Here is an 18,234-nt window from a genome sequence, read left to right on the forward strand (position 1 = left end):
AACATTAGAAGATATACATTAGATCAAATAATAAGGAACATACATAACTCGTCATCACAAAGCATTATAAATCTGTGATTGAAGCATATCTCCTACAAAGCTTCATGCCTCCGCCTGATAGTGGGAGTGTGTCTCAAGAAAGTGACAAAGGAGACCAATAAGAATTAAAGAAAAAAAGAATAAGTGTACGGAAGAGAAAAAAATAATAGAGAGAATCTCTTTTTTAATTTTGAGGAGGAAGAGAAAAAACTGGAAATAGAGAATGGAGAAATCTCCTTTCTTAATTTTGAATTTGAATTTAAAATTATAAAAATTGAAATTTCCGAAAAGTGTGTACATGTAAAGCAAGCTTATAAATAGGATAGAAAAACTTGACATGGTCATGAGATGTGAAGTGTAATGAGAATGGTTTCATATAGGAGTAGTATGTTAATAAGGGTCATGATGAATGAAGAGTGAAAATATTGATATCTTAATAAAAACTTAGAATGAACATAAAGAATGACACATTGGAATTTTACTATAGAAATAACCTTCTTTTCAAAGTATTTTTTTGTGTCTAAGGATAAGAAGAAACAAAGAAAACACACTAAACACTAGGGACGTAGTCCCGTTGCAACAACACTTTTAAATCTTCCCAAGGCTCATTCCATTCCAATTGCTGTATGTAATTAGATGCTGCATATTTAGCTAAAGCATCAGCAACTTGGTTGGCATCTCTTTGAATTAGATTGACTTCTACTCTCCAATTCCAGCGTAAGACCTCTTTGATTTTAGTTACCAAATCATTATCAGAACTTGGCACTTGGTTGTTTCTATCATTAACAAGGATAAAAGCATCCAAACAATCCGTCTCGCAAGTGACCTCTCTAAAACCAACTTCCCATGCTAGAATTAGCCCTCTCTAAATTGCAAAAAGCTCGCTTCGAAGAATAGTAGCATGTGGTAAAGAACCAGCACAACTGCGCAACCAAGAGCCATTATAATCACGCAATACACACCCAAAACCAACAGATTCACCAAATATACTAACATCACAGTTTACTTTAACCAAAAATTGGGTAGGAGGAGACCAAGAAAGTAGCAAATAAGAAGGAGTAGACACATGATGTATAGATAAGAACTTATGAAGTTCAAATTGAGAAGCATGAATGAGAGCTATAACCTTATCCATTCTCCATGGATTAGCTGGATTAAAAACATCATTGTTAAGATCCCTCCAAATCCACCAAATAGTCACCGAGAAGAGGAAGGCATTGGAATTCATATCACTGCGCAACCAGCAATCTAACTGTTGACCGTGAACTTCCAAATTCAAACTATGCCAGATAGCTTTGGCCTTGGGGCACTCAAGAAGACAGTGAGAAATCGTTTCAGATTCAGCATTACACTGAGGGCACAAATCAGAGCTGCCCAAACCTCTATGAAATCGAAAAGCAGTTGTGGAAATTGCATTATGAATACATAGCCAAATGAAAATTTTGTACTTTTTGGGAACTCGGGTCTACCATAACCAAAGCCAATTGGTCTGCTCCTCCCAACCGAAAACACGCTTACAAAGCCACAAGTAGCCATTTCTAGAAGAATAAATATTGGAAGGAGTTGCTGACCACCTCCAACCAGCCCCTTCACCCATTTGACAATCTGGATTATACGAAAGAATACTCTGTTTAACAAGGTCAGGTAAGGGAGTATGGCACCTCTCAAGCTTCCACTGTCCATCCTCCCAAAAATCACTGATATTACACTCAAAATCAGAAATATGAACATACGGCATTTCCTTGGCCAAGGGACCTTCCATCCTCCATTTTCCAAACCAAAAAGATTGGTTAAGAGGACCAATATTCCATGTGAAATCATCTCTTAAAAGATTAAAGGCCTTGCAAATACTCCTCCATACATGAGATGCATTTCTGGGAGGCATGAAGAGACTAGTATCAAACTTTTTGAGATATTTATGAAAAATCAGTTGGACCCAAAACTTCTCCGGACAGTTAAAGAGCTGCCAAATTAGCTTTCCTATTAGAGCAACATTAGTGCAAGCCGTATCTCTAATGCCAAGCCCACCAAATTTCTTTGGGGTGACAACTGTATTCCAATTTGTCAGACTTAAACCCCTTCCATCAACCGTTCCTTTCCATAGGAAAAGCCGCATCATAGAAGTAATCTTATCAGATACAGAGGAAGGGAACAAAGATACCTGTATTCGATAAGTTGGAATGGAAGCTGCTACTGAATTAATGAGATAAAACCTGCTGGCTCTATTGAGAAGTCTGCCCTTCCAGTTAGCCAGCCTATCTTTGATCTTATCCACAATACCATTAAAAGAGGCTCTAGTAACTCTGGCATGGTGAAGATTAACTCCAAGATATTTACCCAAGTCTTGGGTAAAACGGATAGAAGAGACACCAGTGAAAAGCTCCTTCCTTCTATTATTGACATTCTTAGAGCACAGGGCCTTTGATTTGTCCAAATTAATCTTCATCCCCGATGCTCTACAGAAGCTTTGGAGGGCATGCATAACACATACTACCTGAGATTTTCGCGCTTTACAAAAAAGAAGAAGATCGTCTGCAAATATAAGATGAGAAATTCTATGACCACCCCTAGTCACTGCCACTGGATCCCAAAGGCCCGAATCAACCTGATTAGCAATGTACCCAGCTAGGCGCTCCATACATAAAACGAAAAGGTAGGAAGACATGGGGTCTCCCTGTCGAAGGCCTCTTCTAGGAGCAAAACTGTCTAATCTATTTCCATTCTATAATAAAGTCAATGAGGAAGCTCGAACACAGGTCATAACTAATCTGATAGTAGCTGAAGGAAAACCAAACTTGCCCAAAGTATGCTCTAGGAACCGCCAATCAATCCTGTCATAAGCTTTTTCCAACTCTATTTTAAAAGCAAGAGTTCCTTTACGGGACTTGGTCTGTTTCATGTAGTGTAGAATCTCTTGAGCAATGATTATATTGTCGGGGGCGTCCCTCCCTGGGATAAACCCACTTTGAAGAGGACCGATAATCTCTGTCAAGAAAGGTCGAAGGCGATTAACAAGAACCTTTGTGATGACCTTATAGACCACATTACATAGACTAATAGGCAAAAATCCTTGAAATAAGATGGAACATCTACCTTCGGGATAAGCACAATAAGAGTCTCCATGATTCTTGTATCAATAAGATTACCCCTGAAAGCACTTTCCACAAGCTGCCAAATATCCACTCCTACAATTTTCCAATACTCCTTAAAGAAATAAGTCTGAAAGCCATTCGGACCTGGAGCCTTAAAGGAGTTCGTGCTAAACACTGCTGCTTTAACCTAAGCAAGAGTCACTGGAGCAGTAAGTGTCTCACAAGCTTCAGCACTAAGGCAAGGCAAAGTAACGTCTCCCAAGCAATCCACTTCTACCTCCTCCGTAGAACAAAAGAGATTCTTAAATAAAGAAGTGGATTCTTGTTGAAGAATTTCTGAATCTGTAGACCAGGAACCATCAGAAATAAATAGCCCGTTAATCTTATTATATCTCCTGCGAACCAACGTTTGAAGGTGGAAAAACTTGGTGTTTCTGTCACCAAACCACACCCATTGTTCTCTTGACTTTTGAAACAAAACAACTCCTCCTGAAGCAAGATGCGGTTATAATCTTCATTAAGTTCCTTTTCTTTAATCTTTAATGAAAGAACATCAATCACCTCCAACCTCTTTTGAATGGCGCTGATCCAATTCTCTAAATTCTTCTTCTTAGCAAAAATATTACCAAAGACCTTAGCATTAAAGTCCAAGGACCCTTGCTTAACAACATTTAAATTTGTAAGGATACTATGATTAATTGATTATTACCACTCCATGCATTTTGTACAACTTGCTTGAAGGAAGGGTGAGTTCTCCAGGCAGCTTGGAAACGGAATGACCTATCTCCCTTTGGCTGAGAAATACCATGGCACCTTAATAAAATAGGACAATAATCAGAGTGAAGCCGACATAAGATTTCAGTATAAAATGTATATGTATTTAACATATTTTTTTACAATGTTTGCTCATAAAAATGCCTTTAAACCCCTTTTTTTTTTTGGTCCGCTTCTTTGATTGGTACCTATAAGATGAGAGTATATTCTACTCTCAATTTAGATTTTGAACAAAATCCCCAAACTTTAGGCTGTTGATGAATGTCAATTCAATGGAATATCAAAAAATCACTATAACATATTGCATTTTGAACTTAATTTTAATGCAGCGTAAAGAATTTTATATGGTGAACTAATCATATTTATACGGTTAGTCACCAAAAAAAATCATATTTATATGGTTAGATGATTTTTTAGTTTTAAATATAAAAATTAATTACTTATATGTAAAACTCTTTTAAATTCTTGTATTATTACTTATTTGTAGAAATTCTGTTATAATTTCATGAAAGTTAAACAGTTGAAAAGAAAATATATTTGGCTAACAACAGATAGAATGTTAACCAAAAAGAATAAAGAATGAAACAAACAGAAGACGAAATGTCCATATGTCCAAGATTATGAATTATGCTATAGTACATAGTATATACAAAATAAGATGTGCATTCACATGACTCAATAAAAGGCATTAACAGTTTTTTTCTTTTTTTTTTTTTGGTATACTCTTTTTTTTTATTTCTGCATATGACTCGTTAAAATAGCAAGTAAGAATGGAGTCCAAGATCGAAGACTGTTTCTTTGAGGAAAGGAAGAAGGTCTTAGCAACGACAACAGAAAAGTAGCGTTTGACACGTGGCATGCGTGCATAAGTTGCGTGGTTTGGCGGTTGGTTGTGTGGCGCTGGTACAGAGAGAGACTTCCTCGCCTATTCTCCCGCCACTATTCTGATCTTCTCTTTCCCGCTCTCTCTTTTCGCACTTTCCCACCAACGTAACGCACGTAACATTCCTCAACAATAGATAACAAAAAAAAAAATTATATGTGATGAATTAATTTGTAAAAATCTGGTAATTGAATGGACTCGATCTCCTCTTTTGACTCTCTTCTCTTCTTTTTTTTTTTTCCTCTTGCTTTTTGGTTCTCCGGGATCCTGTTAAATGGCAATGGGAAATTGTTATGAAAATTAAATTAAAGTTATAATGAAATCTTTGAAATTTAACATGTAGCGTTGGATTTCGGCATCCATATCGCATGCACAATAAATTTGTTTTCTTCAGCACCGGCCTTCCGTGACCAGCTTCTCAATATTTCTTCTTTGGGAAGATGATGGCATGTGCTCATCCCTCAATCCAATTAATTATAGTTGCATTAAGATTTTTGCTTTTTCTGTTAAATAGATGACACATTTTCTGGCCCTCGATCTGCTTATTTGATTGATTGATAAAATGCCCTCTATTAGATAGTTTGTCTTGTTTACATTGCGTTGCATTCTGTGATATAATTAGTTTACACTACCGTGATTCTAAGTTCTAACTTCAACTTCGGTTGGGGATGGATTGGATATTAATTTCAGCTTTGGAGAGCTTTACAGGAAATGTGACGATTCCTTGCGAATTTGGTTGAAACATGGCTCAATGAAAATCTGAGGTTGATTGTTCCTCCAGGGACATAGCTAGTAATGAATAATTCCACATCAGAGAACCACAATACAGAATCCAAAGAAATGGGCAGCCCAAAGCCCATTTCTACTGGAATTTGTAAAAATGGTTTTATAGTCTCTATTCATGGCGAGGTTGAAGGTATGATCGATGGAAGATGGGACTTAACCCCTTCTTAGTAATTACTAATAATTTGCATTTGATGTACTCCTCAGCTCAAGGTTTTATTACTTGAACATTATTAATTATTTTCAGCGAAACATCGATTGCTTTTGGTTCAATGGATATCTACCCTTCTTCCTTCACTGAACTTACCGATAAATATCACGGACGATGTCTTAAGAGCATGCTTGAGGGATGGTATCGTTTTGTGTCAGATACTGAACAAGCTTCGCCCAGGTTCCGTCCCGGTGGTAATACTAATTTTTTTAAGCGGGAATTAATTAGCATTAACTATTGATTTTAGATGTTACCTCTCTCTCAGTTTGGCTTAGCTTCCCTTTTGTAGGTTAGTGAGTTTGATCATGAAGAAAATCTAAAATCGTTTCTGAAAGCTATGGATGGATTGGGATTGCCTCAGTTTTCAATATCAGACCTGGAGAAGGTATAAGACACCTGCATTCTCACTTCTTAGCATAGATCTTATATACAGGACAGCATAAATGTTGATGTAATTGGTATTTGTGTAGGGATCCATGAAGGTCGTTGTGGATTGCTTGTTATCACTCCGAGCAAAGAGTTTGCAGAATGTTTTCTGGGATAACAATTCTTCTACCACTAATTCCAAAGTAGGAAGCCCTCACGGGATTACAGCTCCCAGTGTTCCATTTCCACCATCATCCGAGACGACCACAAAGCACCATCGTTCCCTGAGTAGCCCATTCTTGACAGGTGGGAAAAACATATCTCCTAAGACATAAAACTTGCATGCAGTTGTCTTCGCATAAATTTGATAGTTGAAAACTGTTAGATAACAGTTTTAGTTAAATATATCAAATTGTCTAATGGTTCTTAGCTATTAACTTCACATTAAGATAACTATACATGAGTCTCCATCCTGAGATATGTATCTGCTATCCTGCAATTCATCAAGTGTTACTCATTGCAGAGTCACCAACTTCATTACTGCACCAGGGTCACAAGTTCCACGAGGGGTTTGAGGTGTTTCAAGGGAAAGAAGAAAGTTATGCAGATCTTTCTCCAACAAAAATATCAGAAATGGTCAAATCAGTCAGTTTAGACGTGAGTTCAATCCACATTTGCACGTTGGTATGAATGTAATACAACATCATTCATATGTTGCAGTATCTGATGTTGCAGAATGCACCAACTCAGTCACTTCTGGGTGTTGTGAATGGTATTCTTGAAGAAACCGTTGAAAAACGAAATGGTGAAATGCCTTATGTATGTATGGCCTTAACAGATTTCTGGTTTGTGTTGCACATCGCTCGTTTCGTTCATTCATTAATATTTATGATTGTTATTCAGCGCGTCGCCTGCTTGTTGAGAAAAGTTTCCCAGGAGCTTGAGCGCCGCATGTCAGCCCAAGCAGAACATTCAAGAACTGTATGCCAAATACACTCATTACTACTTTGACTTGTTTTTCTTTCTGCATTGATTTCATCATATCACTTTCTTGCCCTGTCCTGTGCCATCAGCAAAGCAATCTTTTCAAGGTTCGTGAAGAAAAGTATCAATCCAGAATTAGAGTACTTGAGGCGCTTGCGACTGGAAATAATATAGAAGAGGATGAGGTATCATAAGTAACTCTGTCTAGTACTCGTTATGTCAGAACTGTATCCCTTTTAAATTCTTTTCAAATTTGTTAGAGTTTCTATTTATCAGAGGGAACTTTGTATAACAGATCATTGCTAGCCAGCTTCATCTGCGAAAAGTAATGTTTTCTTACTTTGCGTGATTAGCAACATATACACCTCTTAGAAAAGAGGTTTTCATTCGCATATTCGTGTTAAGTGCAGGCTGAGAAGTTCGCAGTGGAAGAAAATAAGCCTGATGACAGGGATTTTGAAAGGTCCATGAAAAAGCAGGAGGACAAAATTTTGGAAATTTCAGCATTGACGGAAGATTTAGAAACAAGCAAAAAAGCACTTGAATTAAAATGCTCACGATTAGAAGTAGAGGCTATGGAAGCTAAAGCAGAAATAGAACAGAAAACTAAAGCATATGAGCAGCAATTAGAAGAATGGCGCAATAAGTGTAAAGAGCTTGAGTCTTCTTATGTTTCAAAATATAACAAGTGGAACTTGAAAAAGAACCAGATGCTAAACGTTGTAAATTTTCAATCTAGTAACCTAGAGGTACGCTTACAAATGTATTAATGTCAAATATGATATTCACGATGCTAAGCATTATAATCTTGTGTGCAAATTTTTGAAAACTTGCAGAAAATGAAATTATCTTGGGAGTCCATTAAGCAAGATGTTATGCAAGAGCAAAAGGTTTATGCAGAGGAGTGTAATCAATTAGGTATGTTCTGTTGTTCCCATGTCATGTTAGCGCTCACTCTTCCTATTTTATTTTACACTTTGGTTAACAAGAAGCTGTTAATCATTTTATTTTAAACCGCTCAGGTGTAAATCTTAAATCACTGGCGCATGCAGCCGAGAACTATCAGGTTGTTGTGGCTGAAAATCGAAAATTGTTCAATGAAATCCAAGAATTAAAAGGTGCCATTATCTTTGCTACTTTTATTAGGGATCATCCAATGTAGGCGAATAGGGAATTCACATAATTTCTTTCTTTTTGGATGCAGGAAACATCAGAGTGTATTGTCGCATTAAACCATTTACTGCTGGGGCCAAAGAAAAACAGTCCATTATAGAACACATTGGAGAGGATAATTTGGTTGTGGCAAATCCCTCTAAGCAAGGGAAAGATGCTCTCCGGTCATTCAAATTTAACAAGGTTTTCGGGCCTGAGGCAACTCAAGGTTCAATTCTGTATACTCAGGGTTTTCTATTGAGTTGCATTGTTCACATTCTGATGATCGATGCTGTTTGAATGATGCAGCGGATGTATACGCCGACATACAGGCACTTACAAGATCAGTTCTTGATGGATATAATGTATGCATATTTGCTTACGGTCAAACTGGTTCAGGGAAAACTTACACAATGGTATGAACCTTCCCCGCACATGTTAATTTAATGCTACATAATTGAAGGAATTTCGTTCTGATTCTATACAATGGAAACTTTTGTTAGACTGGTCCAACCGGAGCAACTAGCGAGAATCTTGGTGTTAATTATCGGGCTCTGAATGATCTTTTCAGACTTTCCACAAGTAGAACGAGCTCCATTGAGTATGAGATCGGAGTTCAAATGGTTGAGATATACAATGAGCAAGTGCGCGATTTGTTATTAAATGATCATTCTCCTAGACAAAGATATCCTTTTTCTTTATATATATGCATATATATTTAAAAGAAGACGCAAATAATATATATTTTGATTTATTACGCGAGTGTTGTTTCCTTGATTTGCACACACTTGGGATACTTACTCACTCGCAGCCAGAGGGATTGGCAGTGCCTGATGCAAGCATGTTCCATGTTAATGCGCCTTCAGATGTGATTAAGCTAATGGACATTGGACTGAAAAATAGAGCCATAAGCGCTACTGCAATGAATGAAAGAAGTAGCCGTTCACACAGTGTGGTGACGATTCATGTTCGAGGGAAAGATTTGAACTCGGGTTCCACACTGGTTGGTAATCTTCATTTGGTGGATTTGGCAGGAAGCGAAAGGGTAGATCGGTCTGAAGTAACCGGAGATAGGCTTAGGGAGGCACAACATATAAACAAATCACTGTCTGCATTTGGAGATGTGATCTTTTCCCTCTCCCAAAAGAGCTCTCATGTGCCATATAGAAACAGCAAGCTCACTCAGCTACTCCAAGCTTCTCTTGGTGGTCACGCAAAGACGCTCATGTTTATCCAAATCAACTCCGACGTAAATTCGTATTCCGAAACAATGAGTACTCTCAAGTTTGCTGAAAGGGTTTCTGGAATTGAGTTAGGAGCTGCACGAAGTAATAAAGAGAGCAAGGATGTGAAAGAATTAATGGAACAGGTGGCTTCTCTGAAGAACAGTGTGTCGAAAAAAGACGAGGAGATTGAGCGGCTACAATTACTTCACTTTAAGCAACTCCAAAGACCAAGCACAAGCAGAAGTCCGAGGGATGAATCTCTCCGACGAACGAAATCCTCTATTGGAGGAGACAAAACTCCTCGGGAAAGCTGGAGTTACACAGATGCAGACTTTGATGAAAGATCCAACAATAATTCTGATTATGGTTATGGTTCTGAAAGCTCAAAATCATCAGATAAGATGGACAAGTGAGTAGTGCTAAAGAATTATATATATATCAAGTTCAGAAATGATAGTGTTGACTTCTTCTTGTTTTATTATGCAGACCGAAAACATTACAAAGAAGCGTTCAATCGATGAAGAAAGCATCAGTCCGAGTCCCATCTCCCACGAAAACACAAAGGGACCCTCCTAAGATGTCACCAGCTCCAGGTGGGTATGTCAAACTCAAAGTCTCAAACTAAACTTGCAACTCTCCATTTTCTTCCTCGCATACTTGTCTCTCAACTTTATTCACAAATTTCATTTCAGGTATAAGGAAAAGCGCCAGTATTGGCCACCTAAGACAACCAGGTTCAAAACGGTGGCAGTAACAGCCACACGCTAGTTACCATTATATGTATATTCTTTTTCACTATCCTACGCGCATATTGCAATTGTAAATATATATCTATCTATAACACTCAAGAGTGTAGTGACCAATTATATATTATATCATATATTCCATTGACTAATTCAGAGGCGACTTTAAACGGGAAGCATAAAATGCTACGGTACGAGTGACAAATAACTTACAAGTTCGATTCTCAACCTGCGCACCCTTGATCTTGGAGAAAACCTCTTCTCTTACAATTTTGCAAACACATTGATCCTTTGAGAGTCCTACAGCGCAATTATTGGCGTTTCAATAACTACATTCTTGAATCGTACACTCATTTCTTAAAAGAAAATAAAAAAATGAGATGCTTGGACAAGCAAATTACAATACTTTCGTTTCGTTTTTGTGTTTTTTTTTTTTTGTTTTGTTTATTGAATTGACAATTTTGCCATCTTGCGAATCCCAGCTGGGTTTGGAGTCCTTTATTTCAGGGATTTTATTATTATTATAAGCTTCCAAGTTGCAAATTAATCAACAAAACTGAGGTCACGAGGGCCCTAATTTAAATTCATGATGTCTCAACCACTAACCACTGAAACAAAAATATGCACACTTGTTGTCGGTTGCCGTAAACGCTTTACTTGTGTTTGCGACATACTCACATGCACATTACATTCCCACTAGCTGGCTCGTCCTACCCCTGTCTCTCATTCCAGAAAATCCATTACATTATAATACAAGACAAATCCCCCTAAAATCTGACCATCATATGCGCTCTTACCTTTTTCAGTGGTAGATTACTTTGTATACACAACTCAACTCTTTAAGGTTAGGTTATCATATCAAACAGGCAACACTTTCCCAAACAATCAAAAAGCATAATAATATACACACAAATTTCAAAGATTAATTCTCAATTTCCTCCGAATTACAATCACAAAAGTAGGAGGATGTGACTCGCAGACACAGCCCAATTACAGAGTCTCCATAAAGCCTAACAAGGGAGAAAAAGAAACTAGAAGAACAAGAACAAGGATTTTGCTTCCCTTTTTCTTCTTCTCTCTGCATTGACCTCTTCTTATTCATCCAAGGAAGATGAAAACCCTCCTTTTCTCATTTATACATGACATTACTAATAAACAGAAACTTTCATGGACCAATATATACATGTAATTCACACTAAACAACACTGAATAAAGATTAGCTCCTCTTTCCAAAAAAAAAAAAAAACAAACAAAAAGAATCTCCTCTGCTAATTTCAACTTGGTTGATTTAAAATCCTCTACCTTTTCTCTGCTTCCTGGTTATTAGACTATTGGAATCACCCTTTTTCTCCTTTTTTTTGTTCTTTACCTTTCAAAAATGGTTTACGCTACCGCAGAGATGCTGCAGTTGCTCCTATCTCTGCTAAGAGACTCAAAACCTACAATCCTGACGGCAGCCGGAGCGTGGCCAAATTTCATGGGAACACAGCTTCTCGGAGCCGATGAAGATGATGGAGAAGAGGATGGCATGGTAAATGGACTAAAATTCCCATTATTACCAAATTGTTCATCCTGTATTACAGGGTTCGAGGCCCTGCTTGGTGGAGATCCGCAGAAAAACGGTGGCGACGCCGCCGCCACTTCCACCAGATCCCCGGTTCTTTCTGGGTAGCAGCCTCCCTGGAAGAAGAGATATTTGGTATCAGAAGGAATAACACTACATAAGAAAATCTATGACCAGATTAAAGATTGATTTAGTGAATCTATCAAGAAACCCTCTCTTTATTTCGCCATATAAATGAAACACAGAATCTCAAGATTGAGGCAGGAAATAAGCTAACCTTGGGGAGGATGATGTCCAGAAGGTCAGCTCGAGCAGGTGAATGGTAGCTGAAATATTTGAGGCGACGGTTAGAATTTTGAAAATGAAAAGCAACTGATTTAGTTTAATCTTAGGGTGGGGAGATAGAGATACCATACCTGGTGGGGGAGGGGCAGGTGAAGAGAGGCAATCGACGAGGTTTAGGGCAAAGCAGTGATCCTCCCATTCCCATAGTCATGTCCTCGTAGCTCTGTTGGTACCTGCAGTTATTCATCATCTTCACTTGGCAGAGAGAGAAGGAAAGAAAGAAGGTACTCTCTGAATCTGAGAACGTGAGAACAAGAACAAGATAGATGGATAGATAGGGGAAGGGAGATAAGAGCAAGAAGAGGGGACTTTATTGGGAGATAGGATTCACACCACACGTGCTGTTGATGCTCTCATTTCTGTATTTTTGACATGTTTTCTCTGTTTTGCCCTTTGTGATTGGGTTTCTCTTGAGGCAGATGCAGGTGCAAGTGTTAATTGCATTGTCCTTAGATTCCAAGTTAGATGTGTTGATCACAACGTGCATGCATTTATTGTGCCTCTAACTACGATCTACAACCAACATCTCCCTTTCATTTCCTTCCTTTATATAAGCTCATCAAATCTAATTTTATGTATATATTTTAATTTTTTTTATTAAAGTAACTCATAAAAAACTTGTTTGTATGTCATTAAAATATGAAAAATATATTTTTAATAAAAATTATTTTCTATTTTTTGTATATTTGATAAAATTTTAATAATAAAAATAAAAAATAGAAAAGTAAAATTTACATAAAAAAATTTTTTAATATAATAAATAAATAAATACTTTTATGTTATATCCAAATATAATTATTAGATGAAAAAATATGTTTACATTAAACAAGTTTTTAAATAAATAAAATAAATATTTTATTTATCAATATTGGTAATTTATAATGTTTTTTACCATTCTATTACTTATCGATAAGACACTTGACGAAGTCCATGTATCACGATTGCACACATGATATGTGGGAGATAATGATCAATACGTATTTTGTTTACACTGTAAACAAAATAAATGCAAGTTACGATGTTTTTACTGTAATGAGATATAGTATGACAAATTTCAAGCAGTTATAAAATGATATGCAACTATTTGTATTCTCCACAAATATTTTACTTCTTTTTTTCTCTGTTTTTCTTCCAAATTTGAGAAAAAATGTCTAGTGGTAGTAAATATGTGGTTGTAAGTGTGTATCGCAATTGTCATATGAGAAACAGTGACACTAGAGTGATATTTGAGTGCGATAATCCTATTTTGTTATGCACGCAGAAAGTAAATTCTTTGTCTAAGCTAAATAATCTAATATTAAGGAACATCAGTACTAGCGGGACAAAAAAGGTTGGAAGAGTTAGGTATAGGTTGTTAGCACCAATAGAAAATGAGATTTTTCAGTTTCATCTATTTTGGCTCCATGGCAATGAGTATGTGTGCCTCATTTTTGACATCCACGAAAAAATTATGGCGGAATAAGTGATGGAGCTTTCTGCGGATGTTGGTGATGTTGGTGGCAATGGATCTAACTATTCGAATTTTGTCTAGGATGACCCACCTCTTGCACCATCACTGCTGCATTGTGCTAGTCCAGCGGTAGACATGGATGTGGATGGTGAGGAGTCTAATGATGAGTATGTTGTCGATAACAACGATAATAATTCTTCTGAGGATGATGATGATGAGGAGTTTGTACCGGAGACCCCGGTGGACGCATTAGTTTGGTATCTTCTATCTATTCCGCAACCAATTTCGGCCTTATCAGTTGTACTCAATTATTATCATATATTCGATCTGGATGCAATGCACAAGAAAACTCCATTTTTCGATATGGGCGAGAACAATTACATCATAGACAATAGTGTGGAGTTTAAGGTTGGACACAGATTCAAAAGCAGAAAGGCAATATTATAAGGTTTGAAGAATTACAACATCTGAAGAAGTGTTGAATTGTCTCGACCCAAAAAGAGTCATGACCAACGCTCAAAGAAATTGTCCCTAAGCAAGCGTGACAAGTCCGTATCCAAATTAAACAATGAAATTGCAACTGTTATTAATAACCTTAGAAGTATGAAAAGTAGTTTAAGAAAAATAAGTTATACATTATGTGACAATACAAAATAGTTTAACATGACAGAGGATCCTACTTGTGAAATATGGAGCACAAACATTTACAAATTTGACAAAAGAGCTCATTATCTTCAAAGTTGCTTGTCAACAAAATTGGCGGACGGTACTGGAATTGATACCTGTGACTGAAAAATATGAAAATTGATAGGATGAGTTTTACAACACAGTGAATAGACAGCATATCTATAATTCACATGAAACCATATAAATAATATTATCAAAAATATATTTTTATTTATAATATACTATAAATCATAGAATGAAGTGAATCAATAAGGGAATACTCAATCTAGAAGTCAAATCAAATCAAACAATAATATATACATAGACAGCTCCAACTCTAAGAGTAAAAATTTCTTCTTTTATGCACGTACGATATAACAGATTCAATGTGTAGCCTATACGTTAAGCTAGCAACGCTCCTGTTAGTTGAGGTCTGAGTCAGATGTATCTAGATTAAGTCAAAACCATCGTTAACTACAGTTTTTTAGTTTCAATCTCCAAAATTAATTCAAATCATATTAATTTTAAGTAAGACAAACTATTTAATTTTTCAAACACGAGTCATTAAACCAAATCAAATCAATAATCTGTTTTGAATAATTTCATTTCAAATCATAAAAACTTTTTAACACAATTCATAAATTTACAACATATAAAAAAATATATAAACCAAAAATATTTTAAAATTTTCAAAATGTGCTTATAGTTTGATAAAATTAAATATTCTACGGCTACAAAATTTTCAAAAAAATAAATTATATACAGTCCCGTGTATTTTCTAAAAATATAACTTTTATAAGATAATCATTTAATTAAAATGAACCAATTATTGTAATCAAATCACATTCTTCAAATACTAAGTTCATAAATGCAATTAAAAATAATTATAAAGTATATTTAAAATAATTATAGATATAAAGTTTACTCTCAATTTGATGGTTGGTGCAAATGAACTGAAAATAATTTTGCAGACAATTCTGAGTGTATTACTAAACCACTCATTGATATCTAATAATTCTACGACTCTAGAAATAACACAATAATAATATATGTAAGCTAATAATGTTATTAATTTAATATAATATTGTTTAATTTGACAAAAGTTCTAAATTTTTTAACTATTTAAATCCTAATTCAAATTTTCTAGTGCCCATATATATACATTCATCCAAAGTCAGCAATATGAGTAATTATTGAGTCAAAAGAGTTATTTTAAAATTTTAATAATTATTGAAATTCAAAAATAGAAGAATTTTTTCTTATTTACTAAACTAAAACTTTTTAATGGAGTTGTAAAAAAATAAATAGATGATATGAGGCAAGATGCATATATAAGGTGTTGTAAACATGATAAAAGAATAAAAACAAGATCAATGAAGCGGGTAAAAATACTGCTGGACAAAAGATAGAAAAAATAGAAAGGTAGAAGGAATTTTAAAAAAGAAAGATATGAAAGAAAAAAAAAAGAGAGAGTTCTGGAAGAGAAAGTAGAAAATGAGAAACGGTAGAGTAGATATTTTTATTATAAATAGTATGTGAGTTTCATATCTTATTTCTTTTTCTTCTTTTTTTCTTATTATTATTATTATTTTTTATTTTTTCCCTATCATTACATGAGTACAGAGTTGTGAACTCGAATTCACTAAAATACTATGTGTGTTGCAAACAAAAGACAGCAAGATATCCTTAGAGTCTCCATGTCACCCTACGACAGAATCTTGAATATTGGTAATGTCAAGTTCAATTGTGGTATATATTCTTATTTATCATGACTATTTTTGTTATAAATGCCTATCGTATATATTTATTTTGTTCAGGAGGTGCTTAAATTTAGAGTTGTGCACACCTGTTTAGCCCCCACCATGTCCTAAGATCATCGACAGTTAGACAACAATCTCATTTGTAGTGTCATCTCGCCTCTCATACAGGCCAACCCATCAGTTAGTATACCTATTTTACAAAGTGCAGTTAGACAAAGCTATCACTTCAAGTCCTCATACAGAAAGATCTGGATGGCGAAGTAAAAGGTAATTGCACAGAGATCCGTGAGTAAAAATCACGCAAGTATCCACTCACTGGCTCTCCGTCAATGCGTAACCCAAGGTGGTATGCAACGTCTTGTGTAAACCCAAAGTAATTAGTAAATAATTAACTAATAAATTAATTATTATTTTAAGAAATTGGAAAATCAATTTTTTTAGTTTCATGAAGTAGAAATAATTAAAATATGAATTTTGACACTAATTTTAAAGATTTTAGTCTAAAATCGGACTAACAGACCAAACCAATTGAACCGGATTCAAACCAGACCCAAGGCCCAATCCGTTCACTTCCTTATAAGTGGCTTGAGCCACTTCTCCCTCAATGAAAAGGAAATTCACGTTGCTGAATGGAGAAGAGAGAAAACGGGGGAAAGAAAACCTAACGTCTTTGAAATTCAATCGTCTATAACTTTCAATTCGGAGTTCTGATTGACGAGTCGTTAGCGGCCATGCGTCTGTTTCGAAATTATCTACGAAAGCTACTAAACAATTTGGGGTACTCTAGTAGTGGATAATCACCGGATTTTGTCCATTTGACTCATGGGTAATGATTGTGTATCTTGTTGAATTGGAGTTAAATTGGTGGATATTGGATGCTTGGAATTGAATCCTGAGAGTTGAAAATTCAATTGGTGAGGAGTTAGAGCTTTGGAGCTTAAGGAACGGTGGATAGTTGAGGTGTTCTGGGCTTAGGAAGGAATCGGCCAAGGTATGGTTTTAGTTTATCGTAGATAATATATAATGTTTTATGAAAACATAGGCTAGATAACCATAGGATAAATTGTATGATATGAAAGGTCGAGGTTTAGTGACTCATTGTTGGAAATTATTGAGTGTGTGGTTGAAATGCATAATGATTGATTATTAATTATTGTGAATAATGATGATGAGAATGATTGATGAATGATATTGAATTATAACGATGAGCTTTGAAATGAATAATGAATGTGATAAATAATATTGATAGTAAATGATGATGAGGATAGGTTGTGTGAGTGATTTGGATGGGACTCGAGAAGGGTGGCAAAGTCCGAGTTTTAGGGGAGGTATTGTGAAATTTTATGAGAAATTTTGGGAAGTTTTGTATTAGTTAATTTCGATGGAAGAATAGTTTATCTGATTAAGATTGAATGAATGCATGTTTGTGATACCTGAGCAGTGGCAAGGATTGTAGTTCGTTCCGCTTGCTCCGAGTCAATGTTTAAGATACCTGAGTAGTAGCAAGGATTGTGGTTCGTTTCGCTTACTCCAAGTTGAGCTTATAAACACCCACTTGGATAGTAGCAGCAGTAATGGTTATTCCACTTGCTCCGGCTTGAGCGGGTAGTAATAAGAGGGGTTGTGGCTCAGTCCCTCTTGCTCCTCGAAGGGTGTTTCTATCCACGGTTAGCTACCAGGACATGTCGAGATTGGCTATATAACTGACATATGATATCATCAGCCATAGGGCAGGCATACATCATATGCATATGTGTGTTTTGTTTGATTGTGTATTAATTAGGCTTGCCTATGTGATTATTATGCTTACCTGCTATATTTGCTACCTGCTGTATCTGTATCCTACTTGTGTTTGCTTTGTTTGTATTGCTTGTCTATGCACCAGAATTTTGGAGGATTGGAGGAAGGCGGAAATTAGGGCTTAAGTTAAAAAAGAGTTAGAAATAAGAACCTTAGATAACCTACCCTGTTTATGGTTTTCAATTTATAAACTTTAAGATTTAAATCTGAGTATTGGAGTTCTAGGATTGTCTCTGACTTTTAATTTCGGGACCTTATATCTTATGTACTTGGGCACCTTTACCATATTGAGAACCCCTGGTTCTCATTCTATACATATATTGTGGTTTTCAGATGCAGGTCATGAGGTATCTTACTGAGCATTCGGAGACTTTATGGAAGCGAAGAACTCTGGAG

At 35.9% G+C, this 18,234-nt stretch overlaps 2 protein-coding genes and 1 pseudogene across 2 annotated transcripts; 1 reads left to right on the plus strand and 2 right to left on the minus strand.

The window, feature by feature from the left end:
• Nucleotides 1–589: 589 nt before the first annotated feature.
• LOC130965976 (uncharacterized) lies at nucleotides 590–3,939 on the minus strand. Its single transcript, XM_057890727.1, has 6 exons — nucleotides 3,841–3,939; nucleotides 3,133–3,318; nucleotides 2,835–3,070; nucleotides 1,509–2,750; nucleotides 1,166–1,409; nucleotides 590–904 (listed from the first exon to the last, which is right to left on the minus strand). Exons 1-6 carry the CDS (start codon nucleotides 3,937–3,939, stop codon nucleotides 590–592), a joined length of 2,322 nt encoding a protein of 773 aa, XP_057746710.1.
• A 1,644-nt stretch (nucleotides 3,940–5,583) lies between these two features.
• LOC130965977 (kinesin-like protein KIN-14D) lies at nucleotides 5,584–10,278 on the plus strand (annotated as a pseudogene).
• Nucleotides 10,279–11,126: 848 nt separating this feature from the next.
• LOC130967364 (uncharacterized) lies at nucleotides 11,127–12,665 on the minus strand. The gene is made up of 3 exons (XM_057892182.1): nucleotides 12,234–12,665; nucleotides 12,095–12,143; nucleotides 11,127–11,933 (listed from the first exon to the last, which is right to left on the minus strand). Exons 1-3 carry the CDS (start codon nucleotides 12,350–12,352, stop codon nucleotides 11,637–11,639), a joined length of 465 nt encoding a protein of 154 aa, XP_057748165.1. The 5' UTR covers nucleotides 12,353–12,665; the 3' UTR covers nucleotides 11,127–11,636.
• Between the last annotated feature and the right edge of the window lie 5,569 nt (nucleotides 12,666–18,234).

This window comes from Arachis stenosperma, chromosome 3, assembly GCF_014773155.1.
Source record: "Arachis stenosperma cultivar V10309 chromosome 3, arast.V10309.gnm1.PFL2, whole genome shotgun sequence".
NCBI lineage: Eukaryota > Viridiplantae > Streptophyta > Magnoliopsida > Fabales > Fabaceae > Arachis > Arachis stenosperma.

Bases quoted from the DNA above. Each gene is read 5' to 3' on its own strand.
- LOC130965976 (XM_057890727.1), bottom strand. From the start codon at position 3,939: ATGGTATTTCTCAGCCAAAGGGAGATAGGTCATTCCGTTTCCAAGCTG. The intron at 2,751-2,834 runs GTTTGGTTTTCC...GAATGGAAATAG, and splicing joins CTAGAGCATACTTTGGGCAA to ATTAGACAGTTTTGCTCCTA. The intron at 905-1,165 runs GTTATAGCTCTC...TTTGCAATTTAG, and splicing joins ATCCATGGAGAATGGATAAG to AGAGGGCTAATTCTAGCATG.
- LOC130967364 (XM_057892182.1), bottom strand. From the start codon at position 12,352: ATGATGAATAACTGCAGGTACCAACAGAGCTACGAGGACATGACTATG. The intron at 12,144-12,233 runs GTATGGTATCTC...CAAATATTTCAG, and splicing joins ACCTGCCCCTCCCCCACCAG to CTACCATTCACCTGCTCGAG. The intron at 11,934-12,094 runs GTTAGCTTATTT...CTCTTCTTCCAG, and splicing joins TGGACATCATCCTCCCCAAG to GGAGGCTGCTACCCAGAAAG.